Raw genomic sequence first — 27,173 nt, forward strand, 5'->3', positions numbered from 1 at the left:
AGATATAACATTTGTGCTGTGCTTTATGGTTTCCAAGTCACTTGACGTCCACTATTTCCTTTGTTTTTTATGAGGACTTTCTGTAGGGGAGGAATCATTATCCTCCTTTTTTATTTCCTGCATTAAAAAGTAAATTGATTAGTGAATAAATGATTTTCTTAAGACTAATTCAGAAGAGCCAGCAGAGCTGGGATTTGGATATATCTTCCTGGGAGTCCGATTTCTCTGATCTTTCCTCAGGGTCACTAATATTTCATCCCGACCATCTGTGCAGTCAGGAGGGCCTTGGGAGCACAGGCCGTTTCTTTTCCTTTCCTTTCCTAACAACGTCTTCCTCGAGGAACAGCGCAGAGGCGGTGTTTGACTGGGGAGACGGTGATGCCCATTCTGAACTTGAGGCTCAGCTTCTCATTGTCTGGGGGCCTGAAGGTAAATTTTTGCATAAGGCAAGTGAAGAAAATAAACAGCTCAGTCCTGGCCAACTGTTCTCCAGGGCAAGCCCGCTTTCCTGAAAGACAAAATCAAAGGATGAGTTATCCTCCGGGGTGGCCTTGGTGCCCAGCAGGGACTGGGAGCCTCACCCACAGCCTCTAAGACCTGAGCAGAGCAACACTTGGCTTCACCCAAGCACAGAGTCAGATGCCTGCAGGGCTCAGGGCGCAGACAGGTGAGGTTCTGGGGTGATGCTGCAGGTGGGGGGCTATGAACTGGAAGGCTGAGCTGACCTAGAAAGTGAGGGTTTAGCCTACGGGCATGAAAGACTCATTTAATGAACAACAAGGAGAAAAGCAGACAACAAAACTCTGTGTCAGTGTTTTCCAATTCGTAATTGGAAAATGTTCAGAATATACTAAGTGACCATCAGAGCAGGGATTCTGAGTGCCCGTCATCTTTCCTCTAGCCATGGTCTCCTCCCCAGGTGCTGAGACCCCACGGGCATGTGCGGCCCTCAACATGGGAACCACTCCGGCCTCCTTCCTTGCCTGGTCCTCACACACACTGGTCCTGTCCCCATAAAAGCCACTGCTTCCAAAGTGGGGCCCAAGGCTGCATCCGGCTCTCCACAGCTCACACTTGGCACTGCCCTGGTCACGTAAACAACCTGTTATGTGTGTGTGATCTGGAGTCAGAAGGACAGAGCTGTAACTCAATCTGCACACTTTCTTGGCATGTCTTGGGGCAAATTAAGTGACTTCTCTAGGCATTAGTGAAAATGTGTATGTTACTGAATTTCATTCTCCTGGTCAGAAAGACAGATCATGAGAACACAACAGCTCCAATTTCCCCTCTTTCTGGATGCATCTCATTTGTAATGAGATGTCATAGCTCTTCCCATATAAAATTATAGCAATGTCCCCGACCCTTGAATTTGGGCCGGCCTCATGACTTCCACTGGCTAACAGAATGCAGTGGAATGATGGCCTGCCAGTTCCCAGTCTGGACCTCAGAGGTCTGTGTGCTGCCCTTCTCCCTTTTGGGATGTTATCTGTCACCATGTGAATAAGCCAGGCTGGCTTGCTGGAAAATGAGAGATAATGTGGAAAATGTCCCATTGTCCCAGCTAAGGACTTCCTAGGTCAGTCTTCAGCCAGCTGGCCTCCCAGCCAAGCTCAGAGAGATCAAGAGAGCCCAGCCCACATTGGCACGGCAGCACCTCTGATGTGTAGACTTGTGAGCAGTAACACAGCCTCTATTGGTTTAGCCACAGAATTTTGTACTATTTGTTATACAGCAACATGTTGATTGGTACATATGGAATGAAGTCAGTGAATCTTAAAGTGAGGAGGCCTTTAAATGAAGAAATGAGTTACATTCTAGGTGTCCTAGAGGGGCAGGAGACTAGAGGTGGAAAACTTTGAGTCTTCCTGGGAGCGGTTCTACCAATTCTTTGGATAGGTGGTATTGGATAAAGTTACTTTCTTATTTATAGCCTCCGTGTATTAGAAAAGGAGATAGCAATCCAGGTCCTGCTTAATGACTGAGTTGTTACAAAGATAAATGAGATAATTTACTTGTCAGTCAAGTCTCTAATTAACAGGATGTAATACAATTCTCCATAGAAAAGCTCCAGTGAGTCATTGTGTGTATTTTTTTTAATATGATCACTGATGCAAAGGAGAGAAGATTTTTTAATAGGGGAAGACATGAAGACATTGGGAGGAAGAGGCTTCCATAACATGAAAGAAAGATATCCAGTAATCACTTAGCCTAAACGATTCTTCTTCCTTTTATATCCACGAACGCCTAATTAGATTCCTCTCATCACAATGACAGCAGGTATTAGGTGAAGCGCTTTTGTGGAATGCAGAGAGGGTCACTTTTTTAAGGATTTCTGCATTTCATGGATGTGTTGCAAGAAAGGAATGAGAAAAACATACAATAATTGAAATATACAGTTGAAATTTTGTGCTATGACACAAAATTCAAAGCTATTATGTAGACAAGAAGACTGGAAGGAATTCCTACATCTTATATCTGCTTTTGGTGCCAAAAGTGACTTGTCCAAGGTGAGCAAAGCAGATATAGAACTAGATGAAGGACAAAGAGGTTATAATCAGCTCAGTCCACACCTGGGCAGTGCAGCACAGTTGAAAACTAGGAGCTTTGGAGTCGCTGCACCCCTTTCTGAGCCTTAGGGTCACCAGCAGTAAAATGATACTGTCTCAGAACATCAGTATGTATTTTAAGTTAATAATAAACAAAATATCAGGTTCTCCATAGTGCCAGTTCTGAGGAGCATTTATTTTCAGTAGATAGTGTTAGAAAGTACAAAAGCTATACATTTTATGATAAATGTGGTTGCCATGAGTCCTCACTCTGCCACATGAATTTTATGATTTAGTTTCCATGCTTGGTTAAGCCGGTTTGCTTATCTGTCACGTGGTGTATTAATAATTGCACCCTTGTGGGTTACACTGTAACACAAGCACTGGAAAGGACTTTTGTTTGGTTTGGTTTCCTACCTCATTCATTCATTTTCACATCTTTAGGGCTGGAAGCTTGACATATTATAGATAGATGTTCAGTATTTATGAAAGTAAGCAATTGGCACATTATCTGAAATAACGTACGCATCATGTCATACTCAACCCCTGGAATATACTAAGAATGTTTGTTAGTGCCTTTACAATGTTATGAATTAAAAAATATCCTTTTGAAATTGGCTAGCTTACACACAGGAGGGAAAGAGTATTCACTGCATCCTCTTTTCTACTTTTAAAAATGTGTAACATGTACATGTATTATAGGTAAAAGTCTAAGGACTTTAAGAGAGTAATTAAATTTTTTTTTTCAAAAAGCAAAAGGACTTCTTCAGGGTGTGTTTATAGAGCAGAACCCAAACCAGTTAAGCCAGTGGCAGTTCAGAGTCACTGACTGAAGGCCGTGGGGTAAGTAACCCTGTTCCCTGCCTCTCTCTTTTTCCTTAGTGCAGATCAGCTCTGCTTCTGTGTGAGAGGACATCCCTTGAAAGAACTTGGGACATTTAAAACGTCCAGAAGGATGGCAGATGTTCAACATTATTTGTGAGCGAGAGGTAGGTCAGGGTCTATGTCTGTAGTGTTCTGGGGACGGGATAAGGGAAGCTGACATCTCCAGAGGAAGTTGGAGGGCATGGGAAGGAAGGACAGTCTGAAGTGCTGCCCAGCCATCCTGGGGCTGCAGCCAGGGCTGTCTGCAGATACTGCAGTTCAGGCAGGTATTATGGGGAGAAGAGCAGGGGACGACTGGGAGAGGCAGTCTGCACCCCACACTCCAGTTTATTACAACTCACCTATTGAGAAAGGCAGAAAGGATTCCCTTTTCTTAAACTGTCCATTCTCCAGAAAATTCTCAGGATTGAATGTGTCTGGGCTGGTCCACTCTGCGGGGTCCCTGTGCAGCGCAGTCAGATTGGTGAAGACCATAGTGCCCTGGAGAAGGTGGCAAGACTCAGGCAAGGCTTGACCCATGCAGCCCCCCATGCAGAGGGGCAGTGGGCCCTGGGCTTCTATGCCAGGGCCTGACCCAGCCTCTGCAATCCACTCACATCTCCTGAACCCCCACCTGCATAGCCTCCTTTGGTAGTGACAGTGCACAAATTGGACTGCATTTACCTGCTGGGAATTTTACCAGGAAAGGTTGGCAACTTTTCAGTACAGAATGGTCCTTCCGTCCAGCATCGAGTACACTGACCCCACAGTAGGTTCAGTGACGGAATCAGGTAGGCCACTAAGAGGAGCTATGTCCCTCTCCATCCAGGGACATACTAACACACCGAGGATTCCGCAGAGCAAGCCTTTCCTTCACTGTGCCTCCAGCCATGCCATCAGTGAGACTGGTTGACTTTACATTGCTTTCACCTGATTCCATCACCTCAGTTCCATGCCCCCCTCCACACCTTAGTCCAGGCTGCCACTGTCCTGTAATGGCTCCTCCTCGCTGAGCCACCTGCCCCCCTCTCAGTCCACACCACACCCTGAAAGCAGAGTGAGTCTCCAGCACGACCTCCTCATGTCACCCCCACAAGGCTCATGCCTCAGACTCAAGACCCTTCAGCAGCTTCTCATCCCTTGCAGGGTGAAGCCTGGTCCTCTGGCACCATTTGGGCCACTCTGCCCCTTTGCCTGTGCTCCTGCTATGGTGGCTTCATTCACTCCTCAAACACGCCACGTGCCCTGTCCTATCAATAACTTTTAGATGCTGTTTGCTGCACCAGGAAGGTCCTTCCTCTGAGTTTGTCAACAGCTCACTCCAAATCATCCTTTCCTCCTGGGCCCAATTGTCCCCTCCTTCTGGAAGCCTTCCCTGCCCTCTCCTGCCTGTCTGCATCTTACAGACCCCAGTGAAGATTTTCTCCCGGGCAGTTGTCATGGTTTGTAACTATGCACTGGCATGATTATTAGGCTCAGAGTTGTCGTCCCAACCTGAGCATCTCAGATGCTTGATGAATTAATAAAGAATTGTGAGCACTTTCTATACTAAGCCCTGCATTAAATTCTCTATATGCAAGATCTCATTTCATCTTGTCAATCCCTCATTGACAAGGGGGATTGATCTCAACCCCTTGTCAATAGGTTAAATGTACTTCACAGATAAAGAATCTCTGGGAGATTAAGTGTCATTTCCAGAACCCCACAGTGTGTGAAGGTGGAGCTATGATTGGAACTAGGTCAATTTGGTGTCCAAGCCATGGCTCTAGGCTCTGTAACACATAGTTAATTCAATTTCTCAGTTCCCAGGACGGTTGTCAAGGCTGACATTAAAAATCAGTGGTAGAAGAAGTCTGCTGAGCTGGGCTGGTTCTCTGATTTCAGGGAATTGCTAGAGAAATGCAAGTAGCACCTGGGAACTTAGCCCTCAGCCTTTATCCACATGAAGGTCACTCAGTGAGGAAGTAGAAAGGGACAGTGACCCCGCAGTATCCAATGGGCAAGTTCTGAGTTCTACCTCTGAGATCTTTCTCGGGTGGGACACAATTGGAGATGCATAGACAACCAAGCAGAGCCCAGAGGTTCCCCAAGGTGGTGGGAGAGCAGGGCAGGACTGAGAATGTCAGTGTGAAGAGAGGAGGCCAGGGGGCGCAGGAGAGCCATCTGCAGAGGTCCTAAGAGCGGCAGGTGGAGCGAGTCAGAATTCCTTATGAGGACAGGGCATGTGAAAGGGACCAAGGGATAACATTGCAGGGAGATGCCTTTAAATAAAAGCAACTCCGTGGAGGGAGCAGGGTGTAGAACAGGCAATCAGAGCAACTCTGGTTCTGGATCCCCAGCTCTCATCACTATGGACTTGGGAGATGTCATGCAAATTAATTCATCTGAGCCTGGACTCCCCAGTAGTAAAGCAGGAATAACAGAGTTATCTGAGAACTGAGTAGGAAATTTTGAAAGCAGTTAGTTCCACGGCACAGAATCACTGCCTGGTGTTTCCTCCTTTCCCTTCCTAATGACTAACACAGCACACACTGGGATGGGCCTCCTTGTGAGATGACAAGTGCCCCGTCACAAGGCTGTAAATGAAAGCTGGAGAAACACCTGTGGGACGTTGTGTTAGAAACACCGGCATTGATGTGACGTTGGCCCAGGTGTTCTCAAATGTCCTCTCACATTCCCACATTCTACAACCCCAGGACTTTGAGGCAGAATGTTTCCAAGGCAAGGTCTGGCCTGGTCCCTAGTCCTGTGAGATGCTCTTCCAGGCAAAGAAAAGGCATCTGTGGCAAAATCTGACCTAGAACTGCTCCCTCGTGTGCCCACAGAAAGTCACAATATTTCTTAGCAAAATAAAAATTCTGAGACGCCCCACAGCAAAAAAAAAAAAAAAAAAGCCAGCCTTTGCCTGAACATATCTGCCCTGGAAATCCTCCCTTCCCCACTCCTCAGAATACCTCTTCATATCTAGTTAAACTCCTGTTCCAAAGTCCACACATGGAGACGACAGTAGCATTGTATGAGGCATAACACAACTTCTTCCCCTTTACATACTCCTTAGGCGCATGTAACACATCACATTCCAAGTTTGTGTTTCTACCACCTTAGAGAGGGGTTGAAAATCTGAGGCAGATAGTGCCTGGTTACCTTGGGCAGGTGGTACCCAGCCAAGGTGGTGTCAGCCGCCACTTCCCTGGGAACGTTCAGGGGGACGATGTTGCCCATCCTCTGCACCTCATGGATGACGGCGTTGGTGTAGGGCAGGGACTCCCGGGCGGCCACGCTTGGCAGCTGCTCCTGGCCAATCACTCTATCAATCTCAGCGTGTACTTTCTCTGCAAAAGAAGAGGTGCCATTGTTTTTTTAAAACTTTATGCTTTCTGCTAATGGTGTGAAATTATTCTCCAAGATCTCATTTGTTGTATTTCAATTCCTGACCAGATTGCAAAAAAATAAAATGGTTCTTCAACCTTCAAAGGGCTTTTGTAGAACATGACCAGTTCCATAACTCTCCTTGAGGCTCTTTTGATGAAGAGTGGAATAACGAGGATCAACAGGCCCACAAAAGGGTTTTGTCTCTTAGTCTATTCAGGCTGTTAGAACAAACACCATTGACGGGGTGGCTTATACCAGAAATTTATTTCACACAGCTCTGGAGACTGGGAAGTTTAACAAAATAACAGGCACCAGCTGATTCTGAGTCTGCTGAGGCCACATTCCAGCATATAAGTGGCACCTTCTCACTGCCTCCTCACTTGGAAGGAGCTCTCTGGGAAATCTTTATACCGGCATGACCTACAGGAGGGCTAATCACCTCCCAAAGGTTCCACCTTCCAGTACCACCACACTGGTAATTAAGGTTCAACATAGGAGTTTTGCCAGGGTCACAAATATTCAGAACATAGCAGAACTATAGACCGATTTCCCTAGGATGTGTGTTAGAGTAGAATGTGGGCCCTGATGTGTGTGACCAGTGGGGTTGCAAACTCTCACTCTACAACATTACTGCCCCACGTTACTTAAACTTTTTGAGCCTCATCTTCCTCATCTGATTAGTGAGATTAAATCTACCTTCATCTTAAGGATGTTTCCAATTTACATGACTGATTTAGGTGTGTTCAACAAATGGCAGTAACTGGCATCTGTCCCCCTGTACCTAATTTTCTCTTTTTCTAAAGTTTTAGCTGGATACCTGTTGTTCAGTGAAAGTGTACATTTGGCAGGTTTCCTGTGACCAAGTGTGACCATGTGACAGAGTTCTGGTCAAGGCAATGTAAGCAAAAATGATGGTTAATCTGCGAATGAAGCCCTTGCTGGGTGTCCAACCTGAAGCCTGTGGGCTGCATGCAGACTACTTGAGGACTGTTTTGCTTCTCTGTGGTGTCACATGTTGCGAAAATTATGCATAGACCTTTTTTGGTTGTTGCTTATCAGCTTTCATTGAAGTTTGTGCATTTAATCTGTGGCCCAAGGCAATTCTTTTTCATTTAATGTGTGGCAGAGAAGCAAAAATATTGGACATCCCTGAAAAGGGTGTATGTTTCCCCTGTGTTTCTTCCTTCTGGGGTAAGGGAAGCCCTAGTCATGAGCCATCTTTGAGAGCCATCAAGAGCGTCGTTCAGGATACAACGACAACATCTCCTAGGGTGTGGAAATCCTTAGACTTTGCAAAGTCCAGGTTGTAAGCTTTTACCCGATATACAAACAAATGTCTGTCTGTTTTAGACCGTCGATGATTTAATTTTTTTAAGTGAGATAAAATACACAGAGCATGAAATTTACGATTGTAGACATTTTTAAGTTAATAGTTCAGTAGTTTTAAGTCTATTCACGTTATTGGGCAATCAATCTCCAGATCTTGTAAAACTGAATCTCTTCATCCATTAAACTATCCAATTCCCCCTCACTCAGTCTCCAGCCAGCACAAATGTACCTTCTATTTCTATGAATTTCACTACTCCAGATATCTCACAGAAGTGGAATCATACAATATTTGTGTATTTGTAACAGTGTTTTAAACTCAGTGTGATGTCCTTGAGTATTATACAGGTTGTAGAATGCATCAGAATTTTCTCACTTAAGGCCGAGTAATATTCCACTGCATATACAATGAAGATTCCACATTCTGGTCATCTGTTCCTCACAGTAACACTGTGGCTGTTGTGAATAATGCTGCTGGGAACATGAGTTCAAAATTCTATCTTTTCATCCATTGTTACTTTGGAGCCTCTATTCTGGAAGCCAAATCTATACCCTGACTCAGTAACTTTGAAACTTTTAAAAAATGTAATGAACATTAAGAAATGCATTCTACATCAAGACTCTACATCATGCGTACACATAAATATACACATGCAGAAAGCACCATTTATTGATCAATATAAGAGAGAAAGAAAGTTTCATGAATGAAGATACCCTCAGTACTTGGGAAACACTGAATTTTTCTCCTCTATCCTTATCTTAGGAAGTAAGTTTATATCTTCATCTATTAAATTGATTTTGTACCTCATCAGCTACATCATAACCATCCCAGTCCCCCAGGTGCTCAAACTATTCTGCAACCTGGAGGAGTAATGATGATGGGAACAGTCCCTGTTCTTGGGTGGACCCCGGCTGTGGGAGCTACATGAACAATGTGTGACAAGCCCACAAATGGAGGCCGAGTGAGTCATCCCTGGAGGATAAAAGTGCTAAGGGGGTGGAGACACATGTTAGGGAGGTAGCATTTGAGCAGATTCTTCAGGAAGAGATTCAAGTTTACTGTGTAGAGAAATTGGGAAAGCACATTCTTGGCAGAGGGAAGAGCAGAGGTCATGACACAGAGGCACACACAAAGACAGAGAAGGAAAATGACATGTAGGGTAGTGAGGCCACCATGGGTGGTGCGGTCAAGACTGGACAGAGAGAAGGGGACCTCAGAGACATCATACCAGACTCCAGGGTCTGGACATGACCTGTGGCAGTGGGAGCTGTTACTTAAAAGAAGGGAAGGGCACCACCAGATTTCCTCATGGGACTAGAACTCTTCCCTGGGACTTTCCAGGAATTTGACTCACTTCACTGTTTTCCCTCTTGACTTGAGCTTCTTGAAGACAGGGTTTCTCTCTTATACTTGTGTTACCTGAACCCATCCCAGACCTGGCAGATGGTGTGAAGAATGTGTCTGTTCCCACGTCCCCATCACCTCATGACCCTTCTCCTCTCCTTTCTTTCTGCCATGTTCTTGTCTGGCCCCAACTGTAGGCCTTATACCCCAGAAGGCATCACTCTGTCCTGGGATGGGCACACACACTGACAACCCACCTTGGATGTCTGGGTAGAGGGCCATGTAAAGCAGCCCCCAGCGCAGGGTGGCGGAAGTTGTCTCAGTTCCAGCAAAGAAGAGGTCCAGAGTGCACCCAATGAGGTTGTCTTTATGGAAACTTGAGGTAGCATTGCTGGCATTCTAGGAAGGACAATATTTAATGCAATGTTTTGCTATATTCAGACAATTCCTGATTGCCACAACATCAGAGGCTTCATCCTGGGGGGGGGGTTTGGAACGCAATGTCCCCAGAAGAAACAACTTCCCTTTGTCCTCCCCAGGAGGCAGAGCCTTATTACAGAATCACTATTAGTGTTGTCCTGCCCCAAGTGCTAGAAGCTTTTTCAGAGGATGAAAATTGAAGACAACAATTTTCTTATGCCTTTAATTTGGGAGAAGCTATTAATTCAGTGGAAGGAGAACAGGTTGTGAGCAAGACACGTTGGCTCCAACATCAGCCACTTCACTTTGCAGCTGTAGGACTTAGGGTGACTTACTTAGCACAGTAACTGCCATATGAGTTGGATTTAACCGATGCTCATTTCAAGCCTGAGTCCTCATGAATCAGATATAACTCATAAATCTCTACATTGGGCGTCAGGTAATCAAATACCAGAGTTCCAAGGACAAATTTTTTTTTCTAGTGTGGCAGTGTATGTGTTCTGCGCTTCGGTTTCTGATTTTATAAAGTGGAAATAATCATTATTTCCATTATTTGGAAATAATCATTATTTGGCACACTCCTCAAGATAACAGGATGACTATGTGAGACATGAGGGCACATAGCAAGTACTCACCATCCATTTGTCCTGCAAACATAAGGAATAAATAGAATTCCTCTTATGAAAAACAATTCCTATTTCACCTCATTAAACTTTTCCTTCCCGGTTGAACCATTCTGATTCCATAACCATTCCTCATGATACCCCACCATCTCTACCATGCTCCTCTGGAAGGTTCTATTTGTCCCCATTGCTCTTAATATTCACAGTCTCACACCTGAACACCAGCAAGCACCTGTCGTCTCCTCCTCTGGGGAGAAGACAATGTCTCAATGAATGTTATGCCAGTAGGAGCAATCCACCATTCTCCCTGCTCCATGAGGAGGACCCAGTAATTGATGTGTAAAGACGGTGGCACTGACTCAGTGATGTCCATTAGCCAGAGGGCCACTGTGGAGAAAGGCATGAGTACAGGTTGCCCCTCCATCCAGGCTTCTGGCCCATAACATTGGAAAGGGATGCTATGTGGAGAAGGGAAAAGGCCCAGCCATTTGGTCCCAGAGGTTAAACTCTGGCATCCAGTACAGTGTCCTAGTGTTCTGCAGTGGAGATGGTAACAGGGCAGGTCACTATTTCCAGGTCCACAATTGATGAAATAGAACTTGGAGACTCAATTGCTGTTGTTTTTCCCATTGTGCATAGCCTGTCAGATGTGGCAAGAGGGGAGATGATGGGGGACGATAGGCACTGTTGGGCATTTACATTAATCCTCCATCTTTACCTTTAATTGCCTCATCAATTCTGAGTTAATGCTGCCCTCCACCCTCTAAAGTACTGCCCCTGTTTAACTCCCTGTGACAGGCTGAAGAATGGACCACAAACATGTCCACCCTCATCCTACTCCCTGTCACATTGGATGTTAACTTATGTGGCAAAAGAGATTTTGCAGATCGGATTAAGTAAAAAATTCCGAGATTGGAACATTATCCTGAATTATCCCAGTGGGCCTAATATCATCACAAGGGTCTTTATAAGAGTGAGGTAAGAGGGCCAAAGGCAGAGTGAGAAGATGTAAGGATGGAGCAGAGATCACACGAGACAAAGGGAGGATGTGCTGCTGGCTTCAAACAGGGAGGACGGGCTACAAGCCAAGGAATACAGCCTTCTCAAAGCTGGGAAAGTCATAAGACCAGATTCTTGACTGGAGCCTCCAATAGGAGCAAGCCCAGCCAATACCTTGAGTTTAGCACAGTGAGACTGATCTCAGACTTCCCACATCCAGGACTGTAGGAGAACAGATCTGTGCTATGTCAAGCCACCAAGTTTGTGCAATTTGTTACAGTAGCAGTTGGAAACTAACACAGCCCTACTTGATCTTGAAGAACAAAACACAGGAACACTTTGGTTTCCTCACCTTGGCAATTTCCTTGAGGTAAGCGTCAATGAAGTCTCTTGTTTCATCAGGGTTCCAATCTCTCTTGTGCTTTTCAACGATGTGAGAAACAAACAATTTCAGTTTTTCCCAGTTTCTAAAGACAGTTTGGTGGGGACCAGGAAGGAACTTCATTATCCGTGGAAGGAAATTGTAGAGCTGATTGAGAAAAACAGAACAATCATGGAGACCACGTGGCCCCACATTCCCCTACAACATAAACGAGGCCAACATTTCTTTCCATGCCTTTCATTCACTCACACTGAAAGCTTGGTCATCCTTGACCCTCTTTTTTCACTGTCACCCTTCTAGCTGTGCAGAATATAATATTTTTGACATGATATTGCTAAGAACTTCCCAAAGTTGATCAATATAAAATCAATAACTGTAAATCAATCACAAAGAGGGAGAAAAGCAATTACAATGTCACCAATTTGAATCCTGCATAGAAAGTGAATGTATGCAATGGTCATTAGTAATATTTGTAAATATCAGGTAAAAATTGTAAGGGGGATGACAGATGTGAGTGTAGTAATAGGCAAGTCAGAGTCATGGTAGCCGAACCCTCTGATCAATAGTAATATGAGACAACCTGACATTAAGTAACCCTTAGAAAGGAACATTAAGAAAAAATAAAATTGGCTGGGCACCCATAGCTCATTGGTTATGGTGCCAGGCACATGCACCATGGCTGGTGGGTTCAACCCGGCCAAGGCCTATTATACAACAGTGACAACAACAACAATGACAACAACAACAACAAATAGCTGGTGTTATGGCAGGGCCCTGTAGTCCTAGCTACTTCGGGGGCTGAGGCAAGAGAATCACTTAAGCCTAAGAAATTGAGGTTGCTGTGAGCTGTGACACACAGCACTCTCCCAAGTGTGACATAGTGAGACTCTGTCTCAAAAAAGAAAAAAAAAGAAAATCATATTTTGATCAAGGTTCTTGATTTAGTTTCAAATGTATTTAAAACATGGAAATAGAAGAACATGTTAAAAACCAGAGGAATGCAATCAGTAAAACATGTTTCCAGAACATGGAAAACTACAGAGCAAGTAACTCAAATTTGTCAATAACTAAATTTTAAAAAAAGAGAGAGAGAGAGAGAAGTGGGAAGTAAGCCATGGATTAAATGATCCTTAAGAGACACAGAAGCCAAATATAATATATGGGCCTGATTTGGATTCTGATTGAAAGAAAACCACAAAAAAACAAACTAAAACAAAACAAAACAAAAAACCACTTATGAGATATCTAGGGACATCTGAGCTGTGGCTAGGTGTTTGAAGGCATTACATAATTATTGTTCATATTTCTCAGGTACATAATATTTTATTTCAGTAAAAATAGGTCCTTTATGAAATATACATTGCAATATTTATGGATCAAAACACTGAGGTCTATAATTTGTTCCAAATAACTGAGGGAGGGGTGGCATGGAGACAGGTGAACTGTGGCTAGTCACATGTTAATCATTGCTGGAGTGACTGATGGTACACAGTGATTCATGACTGTCCCCTCCCTACTTCAGGTACATTTATAATTATCAAAAATAAAGTGCTTTTTTTAAGGTTGAGGAAATGTTTTAAAATTTTGTCAATGGCAGACTCAGTAATTCAAGGCCAATCCTTTGACTGAGAACACTTAACATTTAAAAAATACATGTGTGTATATAAATATGAACACACACACGTTCCAAGGTAATTTCAGGAATAAGGCATAAGGAAAGAAGCAAATGCAGGGATGAACTCAATGCCTGGGGGTAAATTTTCCTCTGGGAATGTCTTCCAAATTCAGAAATGTGGCGGAGAGACCTAGAAGCTAAGTATGGTTTTTGGCAGACTCAAAGGCTGACAGGTTCTGAAACTGGGGTACAAGACCCACCAAGGAAGAAGTGAGATTTGAACTTCAAAGGGATATACCCTGTGGAATTAGAAAATTGATAATAATAAGTGTTGGCATACAAATAAGAACATAACCAATATGAGCATTTTTTATGTATAAAAAATGTATATATATATATATATATATTATATGCAAAATAAATTAGGGCATGTATCAATGAGGTATAGAAAGAAAGCTGCCTTACCTGGCTTGTAAATGAAGTCTCCATATTTGCGGCTTCATCCAGTAACCTCAGCAGCTCCTGAAACTCACCATCCTGGTACTCAAATCGCTCCCCAAAGGTGATGGAGCAAATGATATTGGAAACTGCATTGTTGATTTTGAAGTGAGGGTCAAAAGGCTGCCCTGGAGTGGGAGGAAGGACAAAATGAATACTTCTGATAGGATCCCTCTAGTTCCTACAAAGAGTGTCCTCTTTTTGACCTAGGATATACCTAGTACAAAACCATTTCTGAGACCTAGCCATACCATCTCACACTGGGTTTGCCATACAGCAAATACTCAGTCAATGACAAATTGATGATCAGGGTTTAAATTCAGTAACGTATTCCCTGCCCATCTCCATGAATTTAATTCTAGAACTCCTTGAGGGCAGAGTCATGGTTAGTTGTTCACTGTTTCATCCTCACTACTTAGCACAGTGGTGAGCACAGAACAAGCATTTAGGCATTGTATAATTATCTCTCCAAAGAATGAATGTGCCAAAATCTCCTATGTCTTTCCTAGAGATACTCACCATTCTCCTCTTTTATTGCCTCAACGAGGTGGTGGGCCTCCTCCTGAATGCGTTCCTCTAAGCTCTTCTTTCCTAAACCAAAGTTCCTCAGTGTTGTCAGGGCAAACCTTCTTTGCTCCTTCCATACCTGGCCTTTGGACCCGAACAATCCTGAGGGAACAAAAGTCAATATGATGGTATTTTGGTTTAATAATGTGAATATCCAGAAAATGGTATAAGGATATGTGTCAGATGGAGGGATGGGAAGGGAATTATGACTCTTGAAAATTGTTCAGAGCAATCACCCCAAAGCAGTGTACACAACTGACTGCTTGGCATGTTAGTGAATATTTTTCTGTTTTGTGTAATTTAGTACTCAGACAAATTTTAAAGGGTAATTACAGTTAATACTAAAACTGCCCCCCATTTAACTAAAGAGAAAAATCAGAAGTAGATGATAAAATAAACTTTGTAAGGTCACACAGTTAGTCAATAGCTAAATGGATGTTCAAACTCACATCTCCCTAATTCTACAGCCCAGGCTTTGATTATTAGCAACATAGGTAAAGTTAAGTATTTTGTTATGCTAAATGTTAGGAATGCATTTATGGAAAATATAAAGTCCATATAGTTGAGTAGGCAAAGAGAAGCTTTATAGGAGAGTTCCTATCTTAGCCAGACCTTCGTAGATAAAGAAATAACTCAAGAAAGCAAGAGGAGAAAATATCCCATATAGAAAAACAATACAGGCAAAGAGGAAAAAAATCATGATGAGTTCAACAGAACATCATCTGTGTCATATCATAGGTAATGCCAAGCTCCTTTCCTTGTCTTTACTTCCAGAGCACTGCTCACCTCCTTTGATACCTGACTTTGGCCTCCACCACCCAATGAAATGGTCCTTCTTGCTGTCAAGTCCAAGGATAACTTTTGACCCCATTTTATAAATTCTTCAGCAGTATCAGACAGTTCTTTCTGGAAATAATCCCTTCCATGGGTGCTAAGGATACCTTGCTCTCCAGATTTTCTTCTTAATTCTCTGCCAGAAACTTCCCATATCTTCCACTGGCTCATCTTCTTCTGTTAAATATTGAAATGGTGGAGGACTTCAAAATTAGGTCTATTCTTTTAAATTTGTTGAGGTTTGATTTGTATCCTAGGATATGATCTATTTTGGAGTATGTTCCTTGGGCTGATGAGAAAAATGTATATTGTTTAGCTTTGGGATGGAGTGTTTTGTATATGTCTATTAAGCCCATTTGTTTCAAGATTACATTTAAGTCTTCTGTATCTTTACTTACTTTCTCTTTATAGGATCTGTCCAGTTGTATCAGAGGGGTATTAAAGTCCCTGACTAATATGGTGCTATGGGACATTACATTGCTCAGACCAATCAGGGTCTGTTTAATAAATCTGAGAGCATTTAAGTTGAGTGCATAAATACTTAAAAAATTGAAATGTCTTCTTGTTGTATTGTTCTCTTGGCCAATATGAAGTGACTATCTTTGTCTTTCTTAACTTTAGTTCTTTAAATCCACTGGTATCTGATAATAAGATTGCAATTCTTCTTTTGTTCTGATTTCTATTTGCTTGAAATACTGTTTTCTAACCCTTAACCTGAGTCTTGATTTGTCATTCAAGGTTAGGTGTGTTTCCTGTAGACAGCATATGGATGTCTTGTGCTTTTTTATCCAATCAGCCAGCCTGTGCCTGTTCAATTGGGAATTCAAGTCATTACCATGTATTTAGAGAATTGATAAGTATAGTAGTTCTATTCATCTTATTTTGGGAAAGTCTGTTGTATAGTTTTATCCTTTGCACCATTGTGAAAGCTAAGTTATACCTTGTATATTTTCAGACCACAAGGCAATAAAGATGGAACTCAACTCCAGCAAAAATGTTCACCCCCACACCCACACAAAGGCATGGAAACTAAATAACCTTATGCTGAATGATGGGTCCAGGAAGGGATAAAAGAGGAAATTATCAAATTCCTCAAAGATAATAACAATGAAGCTACAAGTTACTGAAACCTGTAGAATACAAGAAAAGCCATCTTAAGAGGGAAATTTGTTGTATTAGATGCCTACCTCTGAAAAGCAAAAAGAGAGCTCATCAACAAACTTATGAATTATCTTATGGGAATGGAAAAAGAAGAACAAATTAATTCCAAACCTAGCAGAAGAAAAGAAATCACTAAAACTAAATCAGAAATTAATAAAATTAAAAACAAGAGAATCACTTAGAAAAATCAATGAAACAAAAAGTTGGTTCTTCAAAAACAAATCAGTAAAATTGATAAACTTTGGCCAGTTTAACTAGAAACAGAAAAGTAAAATCTCTAATAACCTCAATCAGAAATGATAAAGGAGGGAGGATGGGTGGAGGAAGGGTGATTGATGGGACCACGCCTATGGTCTATCTTACAAGGGTACATGTGAATCTTTCTAAATGTAGAATATAAGTGTCTTAACACAATAACTAAGAAAATGCCATGAAGGCTATGTTAACCAGTTTGGTGAAAATATTTCAAATTGTATATAAAACCAGCACACTGTACCCCATGACTGCATTAATGTACACAGCTATGATTTAATTTTAAAAAAAAGAAATGATAAAAGAGAAATAACAATAGGTATCACAGATGTACAAGAGATTATTTCTGAATACTGCAAGGAACTCTTTACCTAGAAATTTGACAATGTGGAGGAAATGGATCAATACCTGTGATCACACCCTCTCCCTAGATTTAACCAAGAAGAAATAGATTTCTTAAACAGACCAAATTCAAGCACTGAGATCAAGGAAACAATAAAAATCTCCCCCCCAAAATGCCCTGGTCCAGATTGCTTCACAACAGATAGCTATCAAACCTTCAAAGACCTTATATTCATACTGCAGAAATTATTCCAAAAAATTGAGAAGGAAGGAATCTTCTCCAAAACATTCTATGAAAAAACCATCCTCCTTTTAATAAAACCAGGAAAAGACCCAACTACAAAGGACAAATTCAGACCAATTTCACTAATAAATGTTGTTGCAAAAAATTCTCAATAAAATCCAAGCCAATAGGTTACAGCTGCACATTAAAAAAATCATTCATCACAGTTAAGTAGGTTTCACCTGAAGGATGCAAGGCTGGTTTAACATAAACAAATCCATAAATGTAATTCACCATATCAACAGGAGCAAAACCAAAGACCATATGATCCTCTCAATAGATACAGAAAAAGGATTCAATAAAATTCAGCATCCTTTTCTAACAAGAACACTGAAGAATATTGGCCTAGTAGCACATTTCTTAAACTGATGGAAGCCATCTATGCTAAACCCACAACTAATCTCATACTGAATGGAGTAAAACTGAAAGCCTTTCCACTTAAAATTGGAACCAGTCAAGGATATCCTCTATTACCACGACTATTCAACACAGTGCTAGAAGTTTTAGCAATGCAATCAGGCAAGAGACAGATGTTAATGACATCCAAATGAGGGCAGAGGTCAAAACTCTCCCTCTTTGTCAATGATATGATCTTAGAGAACCCCAAAGACTCAACCACAAGACTCCTGGAAGGAATTAAGAAATACAGCAATATCTCAGGATATAAAATCAATGTCCCCAAATCATAAGCCTTTGAATATGCCAAGGACAGTCAACTTGTGAAGCAAATCATGGTCACAATTCCCTTCATAATAGCTTCAAAGGGAATGAAATACTTAGGAAAGTATTCAGGATCCTTAACAAAAGAAGTTAAGGATCTGTACAAAGGAAATAATAAAACCCTAAGAAAATAAATAGCAGAAAATATTAACAAATGGAATTATATACCATGCTCCTGGCTGGGAAGAATCAACATTGTTAAAATGTTTATACTTCTAAATCAATCTACACATTCAATGCAATCCCCATTAAAATATCAACATCATACTTTCAAGAATTGGAAAAAATAATTATTCACTTTGTATTAGACCAGTAAAACCCCCATATAGCCAAGACAGTCCTTCGTAATAAAAACAAAGCCAGGGGAATCACTCTACCAGACTTTAGGCTGTATTATAAGTCCATAATGATCAAAACAGCATGGTATTGGCACAAAAAATAGAGACACTGACATTTGGAACCAAATAGAAAACCATAGGATGAAACTAACATCTTACAGCCACCTGATCTTTGATAAAATAAACAGGAGCACAATGTGGGGAACAGAAACTTCATTCAATAAATGGTGCTGGGAGAACTGGATAGCCACATGTCAAAGACTGAAGCTGGACCAGCACCTTTCACCACTCATAAAAACTGATTTAAGATGGATAGGAGATTTAAATCTAAGGCATGAAACAATACAAATCCTCAAAGAAGGTATGGGAAAAACACTTGAGGATATCAGTCTGGGGAAAGATTTTATAAAGAAGACTTCCATGGCAATTGCAGCAACAAAATAAATAAATGGGACTTCATTAAACTGAAAAACTTCTGTATAGCTATGGAGACAACAACAAAAGCAAATAGACAACCTTCAGAATGGGAAAAGATACTTGTATATTATGAATTGGACAAAGGCTTAATAATTAGGATCTCTAGAGAACTCAAATTAATCAACAAAAAATATCACCTAACCCCAGTAATATTAGCCCACATCACAGTGTCCCAAAGTAGCAGATGCTGGCACAGATGTGGAAAGAGGGGATTACTTTTACATTACCAGTGAGACTTCATACTAATGCAGCCTCTTTGGAAAGAAGCATGGAGAATACTCAAAGATCTCAAAATTGGTCTCCCACTTGACCCCACAATCTCTCTACTAGGCATCTATTCAGAAGAAAAAAAAATCATTTTATCATAAGGACATTTGCACTTGATTGTTTATTGCAGCTTAATTTATAATTGCCAGGATGTGGAAACAACCTAAATGCCCATCAACTCAGGAATGGGTTAAAAAATTGTGGTATATGCACAGCATGGAATACTATTCAGAGATTAAAAAAAAAGAAGAAGGTGATGTCACATCATTTGTAATATCCTGGAGAAGTTGAAACACATTCTACTTAGTAAAGTATCACAAGAACAGAAAAGCAAGTATCTAAAGTACTCAATACTTATGTGAAGGCAGTGGATGGTGTAATGCATGCTCACGTATAAGAAAAACTTATTTCAATTCAAGCTGGGGGGAGGGGTATTAAGAGAAGGGGAAGGGTTGTGGTGCTCTCACTGAATGGGCATAGGTTGGGGTATTTGGCACATCTTTTGTGTGTGGGACATAATCACAAGAGGGACTCTACCTAATAAAATCAATTATTTTCACCTGGTTGTTTGTACCCTGAAATTAACCTGAAATAAATTTACTTTTCCTAAAAAAAAAAAAAAAAAAAGCAAAAACAAAATTAGGTCTATGTGTCTCATCTTCTCAACCTATATTCCATTTCTGGAAAATCTTATCACTCCCTAAACTTTTAAATAGCATCTCTTCATAGTGACCATCTATTTCATTCCGTGAGCTTTAGATTCATATATATTATCACAAATGCAAATGGCCAAGGGAGTACTTTGAAGGTGACCAGAGTGATATTCAGCAATTAGGTATGTAGCACTTTTTCTAGGATGGGTTCCCAAACTTAATTGTCAGACAATTAAGTTAATTGTATATGGGTCACAAGGCAGGAGACCACCGGTGCAGCATGGCCTTCATAAGAGCACATGAAGAGCTGGAGACAAGAGCATCAGCAGATCCACACCAACTTCCTAAGGGAGGGGGCTGCAGGGGAAGCAGGATCAGTGGACACATCTCCTCTCCCCGTGCCATGACTGAGTGAGATGTGATGTCTCCACTAGAAGAGCCACTGGGGTGAGTTCGTGTAAGACATGTGGATTCTCTGGAATTTCTAGTAGGTCTGGGCCTGTCAGGTTCTTTGTGGGGGTGACTTCAATCAGGAAATGTGGGCATCCAGCCTCCATTAATGACAGGGATTTTATAATGGTGGAGGTGGTTTGGGGTGTTGGAAAATTATAGTCACAGGGCACCTTTTGCAGGCCATAAGCATATGAAACACACAACTTCCATTGACCAGGGAACTCACCATTTCCCTGGAAGATACGTTCTTGTATGGGAAAAACGGGACGGTTCACAAAGTTTTGGTGTAGGTCAATAAGGGCTTCTTTGATGAGGGGCAATCCAGTAATAACAACTGAAGATATGCTCCCAAACTCCAGGCTCACAATATTCCCATATTTCTTCACAATCTAAAAAACAGTTAAGTAGTTAGAGTTGAACATGCACACACCTGAGTGTTCAGAAGTGAGGGGGGTGGGGTGAAGCTGGAGGGGCTCTTATTGAGAGGAGTGTGTGTGAGGGTGTGAGTTTGTGTGCACACACGCCGTCACCTGATGGAAACGTTGTTTCCTTTTTCTTTGCCTCAACAAGGCTGACATCACTTTAGGATGAGGAAGATCCCTTATGACCCATCCATTCATATATTCAACCAACCTGAATGGAGTGGGCATCCACCAACAGGCCTCAGAGCAGGGCATGAGGATGTATCTGTAGTAAAATAAACAGGGTCTCTAACCTCAAGCATCTTGTAGTCCAGGTAAGAGAGAGAGAATTCAGCACATGTCAACCACCAAAGAAGGCAGAGATACATGTAGTGTAAGTCTGTGTAGCAGCCTGGACCTTTTAGCAAATGATAAAAATTGTTTGTTTATTTATTTATATATTTATTGATGCAGATTCTCACTTTGTCACCCTCAGTAGAGTGCCATGGTGTCACACCTTATAGCAACCTCAAACTCTTGCATCAGCCTCCCAAATAACTGGGACTGCAGACGGGGGCCACAATGCCTGGCTATTATGCCTGGCTACTTTTTAGAGATGGGGGTCTCACTCATACTCAGGCTGGTCTTGAACCCTTGAGCTTAGGTGATCCACCCACCTTGGATCCTCTAGAGTGCTATATTACAGGCGGGAGTCAGCCTGCCTAGATGATAAAATATTCTCAACTTCCCCCATCCTACTGTGGGACAGGCCATAGAAACATGCTGGACACAGGAAGGTGCATCCAGGGGCAGGGCCAGCATGGAGAGAGCCCTCCAGCTCCGCAGTGACAGGAGAGTCTCAGCTCTACATTTCAATCACTGTCGCTTTAGGGGAAACTTGCTTCACTTTTTGAGCATCAGCTCCCCATCTAAGACAGGGAGAAAGTTATCCCTCCCTGAAAGGTTTCTGTGAGGAAGCATGAAAGCAGCAATGTGAAAGCCACTTTGTTTTCTGGTCCAGGCACAAAGCCCCTCGGCCAGTCTCCAAGGAAGGAACAAGCTTTGTGGGGGAAGGGCTGTGGATGAGCGCTCAGGGTGGCAGAAGGAACAAGAGCTCAGTGATGTGTGGGAAGAAGGCACTCAGGGTCACAGAAAGCCACTTTCCCTGTGTGACCACCCCTACGGTAGCAGTGACTTTCCTCTTCTTGCAGAAAGTGAAAATGAGTCAGAGTTGAAGCAACACAAGCGAGATGACAAAGCTGTTGAGTGGTGCAGGGAGTTTGCCAGGCATTACATAAGACTTGAGGACAGAGACATGAGCCTGAGATGGCTCTGGGAACTGAGAGTTCAGGGAGAGTGAGAATAGCTGATTTGTTGATATCACTTGTTTAACTAGCCCTAGCATGCAGTAAGATGTGTATGGTCTGAGAGACAGTTACAGAATGTTTTCATGGTTGCCAATGCCAAAAAAATGCCATTGTTCATTAAGTCCAAACAATGGTGGTTGAATTCTAACAACTGATCAACAATGCGAACTTTGGTAAGCAGTTCTTGATAATCAGTTCTCAACAATTATTTGTTATTATTAAAGTTTAACATTATAAAATTAACAAAAATAATATAAAACTCATATCCTGGTGAAATAGCCACATAGCAATTTCACCATATATTCCCCCAAACTGTATATTCCCTTCCTGTTTTCCCGCCATTCCCTAGCTTGTCGTGCATTCTTTCCAAAAAATTGGGACTTTTTTAAAACGCCACGGGACACAGGACAAATTGTTAAAAATTGGGACTGTCCCACCAAAAGCGGGACCTCTGGTCACCTTATTACAGAGACTCCTCCAAAGGGGGGTCTCCACCTTTCTCCTACACTAACAGGAGGTGCCTTCCCCATGAGCAGATGTGGGCAGATCTGACTCCTACCCCTCTGTGGTAAGAACCCTACCGAGAGGACCCTACCGAGAGGACCCTGTCTTTTGTCCCCATCTTCCCTCTCCCAGCCTGCTCTGACGAGGAAGTGGGGTGGACTCCTGAGGGGGTGGGTAGCCCAACATGGGGTAGACAGAATAGCGCTGCAAAGGCATCATAATTTAAATTGACATTTGAACCACAGCTCACGAAAGTGAGCTTGGAGAATCTATATAGGCTACATGCTAAAATGAACCAAAAGTACAGTGTCTACAGTATATCTTATAACACGATATCACAAAATGTTCATGATATATTCTGAAATTATTTACTTTGCCAAAACCCAGGGAAATTTCAGTTTCAATGAACTGATACCAATATTGAGATGATACAGATGTTGGAATTATAGAATAATTAAGGATTTTGAAGGAGTTATTATAAATATATTCCAATAAACAATTATAAACACTTTTGAAAAAATAAAAACAGGAAATATTAGCAAAGATGAACACTATATAATGAAGAAGTAAATGGCACTTTTAGAACTGGAAAATACAATAGCATGATAAAAACTCAATAGAACAGCTGAATGGCAGAATGGTAATGACAGAAAAATCAGTGAAACTGGGGTGGCACCTGTGGCTCAAAGCAGTAGGGCACCAGCCCCATATGGCGGAGGTGGCGGGTTCAAACCCAGCCCCGGCCAAAAAAAAAAAAAAAAAAATTAGTGAAACAGAAGACAGATCAGTAGAAAGTATCCAATCTGAATGATATAGAGAAAGTAGATTAGAAACCAAAAAACTAAGTTTCAGATACTTGTGGTACAAAAACAAGAGATCCATCATTTGTGCCATCAATGTTCAAGAGTGAAAAGAAGAAAGAAATTGGGGTTGAAAAATATGTGAAGAAAGAATGGCTGAAAGGCTCCAACTTTGGGGAAAGAAAAATGCAGATTCAAGAACCTGTGGGTTTTTCTTTCCCCAAAGAAAAACCAGGTGCTCAAAACAGCATCAAGACCTGTCATAATTGAACTGCTGAGAAATAAAAGCAAGGAAAATTTTTTGAAAGCAGAGAAAAATATTATTATCTATGGAGAATAACAATTCAAATGGCAGCAAATTTCTTAGAAGCAGCACAACATTCAAAAATGTTGAGTGAAAGAAGTTGCCAACCTTGAATTCTACAACTGGTCAACTTCAGAGATGAAGGTGAAATTAAGACATTCTTAACTGAATAAAAGCTAAGAGAATATTTGGCAGCACACCTGCTCTACATGTTGAATGCCCAATGAAAATTCTACAAATCAAGAAAGAAATTTAAAACTCAGAATGTCAGGATGAAGAAAGAGCAACAGAAAAGGTAAATAAATGGGTAAATACAATAGGTGAATATTCTTCTCTTGAGTTTTCAAATTATGCATTTGTCATTTAACATCAAAATTATAATATTATCTGATATATTTCTCAATGCATGTAGAGATAATACTTAAGACATTACACTAATAAAATGGGAAGAGAAAAACGACCTCACTTTTCATCAGGTATACATACTTCACTTGAAGTGGTAAAATACTGACACTAGTAGACTGCAATAATCTCCATAAGCACATTGTAATCCTTAGAGTAACCACTTGTAACACAATAGAAATGGGTATGTTCAAAAACACTACAGATGAATGAGGATGGAATCATTCTAAAAATGTTCAAGTAACCTACAGGTAGACTAGAAATGGGAAACAGGGCAACGAAAGGCAGAGAAAAAAAGTTAAACAAATAATAAAATGGTAGCCTGAAATCCTAATGTTATCAATAATTACATGAGATATAAATGATCGGCATTTACCATTTCAAAGACAGAGACAATCTGAAAAAAAAAAAGATCCCAACATATACTGTTTGCAAGAAACTCGTGTCAAATATATAATACAAGTAGGTTGAAAGTAAACGGATGGAGAAACTTATACTCCTCACATACTAATCAAAAGTGAGTTTGGTGCAGCTCTATTACATCAGAGTAAAGTTCAGGGATAAAGAGGAACACAACATGATCAAAGAATGAGTTCACCATGAAGTCCTGGCAGACCCTCCATGGGTCTGAACACAACAACAGAGCCTCTCAGTACATGAAGGAAAACCACCACAATTGAGTGAAGAGAGAGACCAACTCACTGTAGCTGTAGACTTCACCATGCCTCTCAGTAATTCACAGGATCAGTAGATAATCAGTAAGGATAGAGGACAACTAAAGAATACCATCACGTAAAGAAGCTAATTGATATTGATAAAAGGCTCCAACGTAAGTTGAAAGCTTTCAAACATGCATGATGACACATGTATCAAGATCGACTGTATCATGTGTCACTAAATCAACCTTAATAACTTTAAAAGAATAATTTCTTTGACAATAATAAAATCAAACTGGAAGTCATTGACAGAAGAATAACAAGAAAATCCTTAGAAACTAAACAAACATTTTTAAACAAGGGCACAGATTTAGGAACCTAGCTTTAAAATTCCGTGATTAATCCTGGCACTTAGTGTTACCATTAGGATATTATTCCCAGAGCAATAAGATCTGTCTATCTGTACTTGAGTACAGTATATAGGCACTTGTTTACACTCCCCTGGGGGAACAAATACCTCTTAACCCAGTCACTACAACCCATGTCAATATGGACCCCTCCCTGTTTCATTTAACCTTTATACCACCTGTCCCAGTGCTGACTCTCAGCAGAGATACCTGTGCTGATTGGCACCAACACCAGCTGAAGGTTCTTGAGGAAATATTTGTGTCTGAGAGGACTTTAAAGAATTCATAGTGGCCAGAGTTAGGGAGGGCTCACAGGAGATGATTATAAAGAGGCAGAAAGAGCCCAGGTCAAGAAAGGTCCCAGGTGTCTGGGTAAGAAAGGTGAGCACTGGGAGGCAGTGGGAGGCATTGAGACAAATCAAGTGTTCAGGTCAAGAAAGGTCCCAGGTGGCTGGTTACCCAGAATGTGAGCACTAGGAGGCGCTGGGACAATTTAAGCAGAGGAATAACATTTCTAAATTATGACTCTAGGGGAGAGCAGTGCAGGGAGGAGCCTGAAGGCAGGGGCTGTGTCAGTGTGGAGGGAGAGCGACCCAGGTGAGAAATGATGAGGACTCAGGCAGCGTTACACGGTTTTACGAATGGGCAATGAGCCTTCCTAGAGATAGCATTTTTGCGGATACCATGAAAGAGGTCAAGGCAATCAGAGCATAAATTAGACGTTCCAATACTGCTTAGCAGATAACATGCAATGAAATGAGGTAAGGCACTTAACGTGCCTGGTACTCTTAATAATATCCCACCCCTAGAAAGGGCAGTTTACTCCATAGTAAGGAGGCTACAAGTAGGGGTTACCTGCTTACAAGCATGAGCTACAGAGCCTCCACGTGTCCCACTCCCCACCTCGCTCCCGGGAGTCCCTTGCCCTGCAGATCAGAGTTTGGGTCACCAGGTGACGAGGCACCTTCGCCCTCTCCTACCCGCTGAAGTGTCAGATGAGCCTGTTCAATGTTCAGAGGGAAGAAGTTGCCAAGGAAGGGCAGGCGCCAAGGCCCTGGCGGGTAGTTCTTTGGTCGCCGGCTTTTGAGGAAGTCAGCGAAGAACAGAAAGGCAACGGCACCCAGCAGGAGGGTCTGGGGATGGAGCACTGCCCCGAGGGCAGCCTGCAAGAAGCCCATCGCCAGGAGCAGGCCAGGGATGACCGCTAGCTCTTCTGTGGCCTGAAAAGGTGACCAGCCCTGTCCCGTCCCTTGCTTGGGACTTGTTCGCCCCACCCCTGACCCTCAACTCCCCCGCCCCGCCCCTCCGCCCCGCCCCTCCGCCCCGCCCCGCCTCGCCCACTCGGCTCCTCCTTCCAGCAGTTCCCGCCACCAACCCCGCCCTCCCCTCAGCGCCCTGCCTACTAACTAGCTCTGGCCTCAGCGCCCCGCCCCCCAACCCCGCCCCTCAGGGACCCGCCCCCTGCAGTGCCCAGGGAAGATGCCAGATGCTGCATTCTGGGGAGAACACAGGATAGGGGATCTTGGAAAAAGTCCAGGCTATAAGCAGTTTTTTTCATAGTTAGAAAGCTCATATTTCTCAAAAACCTGGCACTTTTCCTTAAATGCATTTCTGGGAGTGCCACGAAGATTTGAGTTCCTGTTTCAATCACTTTTTCTTCCAGTGATTGGAACTGTGCCTGGGACAGCAGCACCTAACACTTCTTGGGTCTCTGCTACATGCCAGGCAACACACCTGCCTTTTTACAGAAACTATGGCATTATGCAGGAGACGCTCTTGTTGGTCTCATCTTGCAGGTGAGGAAACAGAGAGGTTCAGTACTAGGGACCTGGTGAGTAACTGAACCCACTGGTCTGAAACACAGCGAAAGGAGGTCCTGGATTTGAAAGTGATGTGGGGATTAAACAGCTCTACAGGAAAGCCCCAGCCCTGAGCGGAGTCCATGATAAGTGCCTCATTACCACATGTTAAAGGACTGTCTCAGTCCTGGTCCTT

General features: G+C 42.3%; 1 protein-coding gene across 1 annotated transcript; it reads right to left on the bottom strand.

Moving 5' to 3' along the window:
• On the bottom strand, nt 1–26,422 carry LOC100951049 (cytochrome P450 2J2-like). The gene is made up of 9 exons (XM_012807214.2): nt 26,159–26,422; nt 20,564–20,726; nt 14,510–14,659; nt 13,958–14,118; nt 11,848–12,024; nt 9,711–9,852; nt 6,555–6,742; nt 3,773–3,911; nt 1–508 (listed from the first exon to the last, which is right to left on the bottom strand). Exons 1-9 carry the CDS (start codon nt 26,354–26,356, stop codon nt 321–323), a joined length of 1,506 nt encoding a protein of 501 aa, XP_012662668.1. The 5' UTR covers nt 26,357–26,422; the 3' UTR covers nt 1–320.
• Nucleotides 26,423–27,173: the final 751 nt, after the last annotated feature.

The sequence above is a fragment of the Otolemur garnettii genome, unplaced genomic scaffold, assembly GCF_000181295.1.
Source record: "Otolemur garnettii isolate 467f Iridium unplaced genomic scaffold, OtoGar3 scaffold00066, whole genome shotgun sequence".
NCBI classification, from domain to species: domain Eukaryota; kingdom Metazoa; phylum Chordata; class Mammalia; order Primates; family Galagidae; genus Otolemur; species Otolemur garnettii.